The sequence below is a fragment of the Leiobunum rupestre genome, chromosome 5 (assembly GCF_980474605.1).
Source record: "Leiobunum rupestre chromosome 5, qqLeiRupe1.1.hap1, whole genome shotgun sequence".
Lineage (NCBI taxonomy): Eukaryota > Metazoa > Arthropoda > Arachnida > Opiliones > Sclerosomatidae > Leiobunum > Leiobunum rupestre.
Genome location: NC_143388.1, coordinates 36,010,212 through 36,017,892, shown reverse-complemented (window position 1 = coordinate 36,017,892; position 7,681 = coordinate 36,010,212). Strand labels below are relative to the sequence as shown.

The 7,681-nt window shown below is 33.2% G+C and overlaps 1 protein-coding gene across 1 annotated transcript; it reads right to left on the bottom strand.

Annotated features, from left to right (window-relative positions):
- Positions 1 to 417: 417 nt before the first annotated feature.
- Positions 418 to 1,848, bottom strand: LOC149944368 (uncharacterized). The gene has a single exon (XM_090176327.1). The coding sequence runs from the start codon at positions 1,846 to 1,848 to the stop codon at positions 418 to 420; it is 1,431 nt and encodes a 476-aa protein (XP_090032453.1).
- Between the last annotated feature and the right edge of the window lie 5,833 nt (positions 1,849 to 7,681).

Below are 7,681 nucleotides of genomic sequence, written 5' to 3'. Positions count from 1 at the left end.
TATATTTCTTGGAATCAATTTTCATCAACTTCCAAACATGTGAAAATAATTCAATTTCATAAGCGTAAACATTTTTACAGAACAGCTTAACATTTAGTATTTTTCCTGCCAAAAATATAATTCCATTTACATAAAATATATATTTAATTTGCAAAAAACTTTTAATATCGTATTTTAATTTGTCATAGGCCACGACACAACCTAATACGTAATTGGTGCTATTTACAGTTGCTTTTTTTAATGAATAAAATGAGTTTGGGAAATCATTCATAATATCACTTAAAGATAGGGGCAATTCTTCTTTAGTAACAATTGATCCTAATGAAGTAGACTGAATGTAGCGGTTGTTTTCAGCCAATTGCATGTAGCATTGGTAATATTCGAGAAGTTTTTTGAGGCATAAGCAATTTTTTTAAATTAATTATGTTTGCTCTCAAATCTAATACACGATATTGATTTTAAAGGACCACAGTTTCTAAATGCTGAAACATAATGCACCAAGTAATGATATTTGGGCGTCATAATATCTGGTCCCAAAATATTTTGAACACATTTTAGGAAGTCATCTATGAGATTTTCTAAAATAGGCAAATCTGTTTTTACCAATTCAGGCGCGTAAATATATTCAACAATTTCTCTAAACAATAAATATATGTTCCATATATCACTAGTTTCAGGAGAAGGTATATAGTCAAAACATATAAAGGGAAGAAGACGAAACAAACAAAGCATTTCGCTAGCTGAGCATTTTAAATGGCCGTCACCAAATATAGAGTTTCTTATTTGTTTTTGTGGTCTATTAGTCTCGGTTTTCCCATAATAGAAATCTGCAATTAATTGGTTGAATAATTCTAATGTTAGTGCGCTATTTGAAATTAAGTAAGAAATAATGCGCTTTAAAAGAGAGGGCATTATTCCTGCTTTTAAATCATGCATTGGGTCTGGTGGCAATTGTTTTGTTAAATCGAAGTCTTTTAAATCCATCAAGGGGGACCTGTTCCGTACGCCGTAAACTGAACATTCACTGGGATCTATGGAAATGCCTTGTAAATGATATACGTGACGTGGTAAACTCCGCAAAACTACTTGATCTTCTCTAGTTTTGTTCTGTATGTCTTCTCTGTCCGTCATACAAAAACAACAAATTCTGCCTTTGCTAAAGTTAGCGTTAAAACCAGCTAATTTGTGGAGACCGAGGTTATCTCCGGAGAAAAGGGCAGCAACTACTTGCCAATTGTCGTTTTCACTCGGTATAAATTTTCCAGTTTGCGCTAGAACTTTTAAATCGTAGAGTAACGGCTGCATTACTTCGTAAAATCCGTAATTGTCTACGTCCTCTGACCTTGCCAAAAATATTAAATGAATGTTGCTTAGCTTTGATTTGTGAACTCCATCCAAATTAAGAATGGAAAAATAACATCTGAGTACCTTATTTTGCCCTCTTTTCGATCCAAGTGGATTTGCTACTTCAAACTCATCCATATAGATTTGAAGTAAAATAGTTTTAATTAGCGAGAAATAATTTCTAATTAAATTTGTTCCAATAACCCCTTGGAAAAAATGGCCAATGGTATTAATTGATAAACTATTTAAATCCACATGCATTTCTAGTTGATTTTCAGACGCATAAAGTTTCTCAAGAACTTTAATTAAAGGAACGTGATGAAAGTTTTTCTTTTTCTGAAAATTAAGCGTTTCCGAAAATGTATATTGAGTTGGTTCAATCATCCCAAGTTTGGTTTTGCAATAAGATTGTATTTTGTAATTGCTGTTTAAACTGACAAAAGCCTGTTTCATACTCTCTTTTTCTTTTGATAAAAGACGTTCAATATCATTAGTATTCTTCATTATATCAATGGCCAGCGCATTATTTGTAGAGTAAAAACCCAGGGGCGGATCACTCCGCGTAATCGGTGTACAGAGCCGTACCTTTGACAGTACTAATGGGATTACGCGTAATCTTTGAAGTCCCTGCCTTTGGCAGTGCTAATCAAAGCGTAATCCGGTGTACAGACTTTCTAAGAGTGGTTAGCCCCTCGGTAAAAACGCGAACAAGTAAAGAGACCAATAAGTAGGGGAGAAAACTAAGCTTTAATGGGGAAAATATGCGGTACTTCGGCAAAAGACACTACCTGGTGTTACCCCTGTGGGGCCATATGGCGAGAGAAAAAAGTTTGTTGGTTTATATATATTTTTTTTTTTAATTTTTTGTGTTGTGTATCCCATTTATGAATGTTAATAGAATTAAATTTGTTTCTCATTTGTGTATCCCATAATCCTATATACGATAAATTTCCCATAGTGTACATTAAGTTCAATCAAATATCCCCAATTGATTAAAAATCCTTTAATAAACTTAATTAACCCCTACGATACTTGGTATGCCATGCGTGGTATGGTTAGAAAGCCCCAGAAAAATCCCAGAAAATAGATATAATTTATAATTCTAAATATTAAAATTAAATTGAAAAAACCCCCATAAAACGGAAAAGTTTATTTAAAACCGCAATTTAGCGGATCTATTCTATTCATTGTCCCACCTTAGTGTTACTTTCCCCCTGTAGACAATCCGGCGCCCAGAAAAAATAGAAAATCCACCCAGAAGGTCAGATTGCACCATGAGGCGACAATTCCAAATAATAAAGAGCGTCCGAATTCCCCCCCCCCTTTACCACGCAAACTATGTAGCGGCTGACCTAACCCCTGCCTTACAGTGTGAAAGGTCATATTTGGCTCTGGAAAAATCCCTCAAACTTAGTTGCCAAGGGCGAAAAATAGAAAGTCATCCAAAGGGGTAGAAACAGAGACCCCTCCAATAGAAAATAGCGCCGCCCTCCAAACTCCAGAGAAAATATAACTACAAGTAAAAACCACTAAAAACCCCATAAAAAATGTAGTTTAATTATCACAGTTTCTTCTTTAATTTTTACAAAGAAAAAGACAGTGGCGTAGGAACGGGGGGTACAGGGGTACAATGTACCCCCCTTGAAATTGGAAAGGGGCGCCTAATTGTTTAAGAAGGGGAAAACAAAGGAAGGAAATTGTGAGTCAAATAATAAATAAATCAATTGAAGTTGATAACCCAGTTATGGACTTACTGATGACTAAAATTAATGCAATAACTACTAAGTTGGACAAATTAGGCGATATACAAAAAACAATGATAGACTTTGATAAGTCAGTGAATTATGTATCGGGTAAGATTTTACTATGAGTGTTAACACCAGTAGAGGGCGCAATTTGGTCATATTAATACATTTTGATATTCCGTAGGGTACACGAAGATACAATTATTATATGTAGACAAAACCAATGAGTTTTTTATTATATTATAGAGTGTTTAAAATTGAAACGGATTTTTCATGTGTTTTTTATAGCATTTTTTAGATTTTAGACCAAAGTAGACGAATATTGGGATATATCGTAGGTTTCATAGGTTTTTGACCTACAAAATCGATTTCGACTATGGTGCTTTATCGTTCTGCGGCTTGTTCTCTTTTATATATAACACATTATCCCACGAAACTATGCACCGTCTCAGGGCCTCTAGGCCAAGAGGACATGTTCTATTTGTTACGCTCTCGAGCGATTCGACGGCTGTTCTGCTCAGCGGTAAATGAAGTCACGTTGCAGAATGCCTCCACAGCCGTTTTGTTAAGATAAGCTTATATCAGTTTAGTTTTGAGCAGATTTTAGCTATTTAGGTTGGGTTGGGTTGGGTTAGGTTGGGGTTGGGTTGGGTTAGGTTGGGGTGGGGTGGCGCCGTGCGCCCCCAGCGCTTAAGCGAAATGGGTGTGCGGCACTGTCAGGTGCCAATAAGGGGTACAATTGAAAACATTATTTTAAATTAATATACTTATATCATATTTGAAAAAAATATTTTATGCTATTGGTAAAAATATCTCCAACTGGAAGCCATTCGCAATTTTGGTTTTTGCCAAACATGGACAAGTAACAATAACTTAAATACAATTAAAGGTACAAGAAGTGGATGTTGTTGTTATTAAGTTATTTTATGTACTGTACATATTAATTTTAACAAGTAACAATACTCTGTTAAGTATTGTGCCATAAATTTACTATCCTTGGATGAGTTAACATTGGATATTGCCCAGCGATTGTTAATTTCCGCAGAACAAGCCGCAGAACGATAAGGCACCATAGTCGAAATCGATTTTGTAGGTCAAAAACCAATGAGACCAACGATATCTCCCAATATTCGTCTACTTTGGCCTAAAATCTAGCAAATGATCAAACAATTGCACGTGCATCACGTGCTCTACGTGCTCAAAACGCCAAATTATTGAGGTACTAATAATATAAATATTAACAAAATCAAGTCTAAAATATTGGTACTCTCGTCAAGTACCCGTTTGTACCATGAATTTTCATTTTACAGGAAATTGAGAAACAAAAACGCCATCTAGGGGGGGGGGGGCGACACTCATAGTAAAATCATACCATGTATCGGATAAATTGGATGATTTTGAAACTAAAATGACAGATTTCACTAATACAGTTAAAAATCTAACCCAAAATTATCAGGCTATTAAACAAAAAAATGATGTCCTTGAAAAAAAGGTAGATATACTTGAATTAAGACTCTCGGAAATGGAACAAACCCAAAATAAGGATTGTTTAGAAATAACCAATTTCCCGTATGTAATAAATGAAAATTTAACTGATTTAGTGTCAGAAATAGGTAATTATTATAATATAAAAATTGATAATACGGACATTGAATTAATTTATCGTAAATTTAAACCAGCCCCTAATAATACTCTCAACGCTCAAAAAATACCGGGCGTAATCTTCACTAGGTTTAAAACAATTGCCCTTCGAAATAGACTATATGACGAATTTAAAAAAAGAAAACCTATTGGTTTTTTCGCTAATGATATACGGCCGACATTATCTAAAGATAAGGTTTATCTAAATGAAATACTGTCGCCCTATAATAAAAAACTATTATATGAAACTAAATTAGTAGGGAAAAATAGGGGATATAAATATATTTGGGTTTCAAATGGTAAAATTCTTACGCGTAAGGATGACGGAAGAAAAATAATTAAAATACTAACTGAAAATTTTCTAAAAAATATTTAAAAAAATTAATTGTACTAATATTAATAAAATGGCTTTTTCTTCTCAACTACTTGATATACCCTGCTGCAGTAATTTAATGAATAAATATGAGGGACTGAGAATATTTCACCTTAATATCAAAAGTATTTTAAAACATTTGGAAGAGTTGACTCAATTACTTGACAATTTAGCCCTTAACTTTGAAGTTATAATATTAACCGAATGCTGGCTAATTAACGTGGATCCTGCCTTATTAAAACTTAAAAATTATGATACGTATTTTACAAAAAATTATTTAAATCGCAGCGATGGTGTAGTAGCCTTCGTGAATGAAAACCTGAATGTAGAATGTAAGGAAATAACACTGGGTAAAGCAAACTGTTTGTTGCTAGATATATATAAAAATCATACAGTGGAATTCAGTATATTAGCGATATATCGATCACCAAATATAGCTATAACGACCTTTTTATATGACCTTGAAAGGTTTTTAGTTTTTTTAAATAATAGAAATTTGCCTAATTATGTTGTAATCGGTGATATTAATATAAATATACTCGAAGACTCATTATATAAAATGCAGTTTGTTACTGAGTATTTAGATATTATGGCAACTAATGGTTTTAAATCTTGTATTGATAATTATACTCGAGTTACAAATGAAACTAAAAGTTGTATTGACCATATCTTTGTGAAAACTAGATACCAGTTACTCAACACATGTATTCTGAATTATGACCTAACAGATCACTATCCAATTATGATAAATATATCAACTCAAAGCTTCAATTGTAAATTAAAGTTCAAGAATTTTTAAAGTTTCGGGGCTGTCAAGGCCATATAATTCGTCACGTGGTCGAAAAAACGTTCTTTATCGTTTGAATACGACACCTGGTGAAATAAATTCAAATTATTCTGAGAATTATGGGAAATCGAATTTTCCCAAGAGCTCTTTGAAATTTTTTCAGAAAGATCGTCTGCTTAGGAATAGTTTTTTTTTTAATCGTTCCTGCATTATCTTCGTAATTTAAAGGGTTATTTAATGATAATGAAAAAGTTGAATACTTTAAACAGGTAAGCAATTTATTCCTAAACTATTCTTTATAGTTTTCGTACATAAAATTATACAAAATATTAAATTTTTATAGTTAAAGTTGAAATTTAAGCCAAGGTGGTAATGTGAGGAATAGAAATCTCTTATACATATTTCAAACATGGAAAACCAAAACAAGTAAGTTGCATTTACAGTGTAAACAGAGTCTATAGTGGATAGACTGTGGTGTAAATATAGTTACCGTTGCTATTGCTATGTAGTTTTTAATATGACAATGTTTTTATTTGTAGATTAGTGGTTATGCTGAATGACTTATTAGTGGCGTTGGAAACCTTAAATTGCATCTCAAGATTTATTAATTGTTTACATTTATTCGTTAATTCATTTAAGCAAAAATATATATATATTTTTGATTTAAGGTGCCTTCGTTATTTTTTTCTAGGGTTGAAGACTTCTCTTTAAGCTCCTTATTTTCAAATATCAACTGGTTAATCAGAGCATCCTTTTCATTAATAATTGATGAGTAATGGTATTTTATTATACACGAATGTTCACAGTGGCTGATGGTAAACTCATTCTTCATGCTCATTTGTGGTACTGGTAACGTACTTTCCTCGTTGTTAATAACAACATCTGCTCTTAGCGACAACGTTTCATCCGGAGGAAGAACCAGATAGTTATAACCTAACCGTACTGTGAATAAAAACCAAGGTAAAAATGTTATAATTTATTATAAATAAATAAATAATTATAAGTTAATTTCCAACCTTTGAAAGGCTTTAAAACAATATGTTCAAAAGATTTCCAAGGAAAGTAACAAGGGAGAAAATCATTGTAATGTATGACTCCAGCTGGGTTGAAATGGTATCTGCAGATTTTGCTAGTTGCTGAAGGAATCCAGTTTCAAAATTTGCTTTTGAACTTGTGCATGGTTTAGAAATCATGAGGAGCTGATTGAATGCTACTAATCCATTCCTCTTTCAAAGTCTTGTCCCTTGGAAACAAATGAAAGCTAGCTTTACTCTTGTAGCTGTTTTTCCCACAACCGATAACACAACATCTTGTTCCTCCCCTTTTGGGAGTTTCTTAAGAACTGTAAATAATATACTATCATTAAAAATTGAACATTCAATAAAATAGGCGAAATTATTTATTATAAATTACCGGTTTGTCTCTCGATCTCGTTTGAAAATCGTATTTTACACCTAAACTTATTAAGCCTTACCGATAACTTAAGTAGCAGACGATTTATACAGTCCTAGCTAAGCAGACAGAAATCGCGAAAATGTTGATACTAATAATACCTAGCGAATCCCCAGTAGATGGCGCATTTCAAACGATAAAGAAATAAGGTTTACATTCTTTCGAATGACCTTGACGGCCCTGCAAATCGAGTACGGCCGACTATTTCAGCTAATACGAAGTAGGCCGCAAACGGACAGTGAGGGGGTACCTCTTTTAGGCTGCTTTTCCCGTCCGGTTAGAGATACAGTGTCCATGGTTAAATTGCCAACTCAAATATCAATATAAAAAATATCGAAA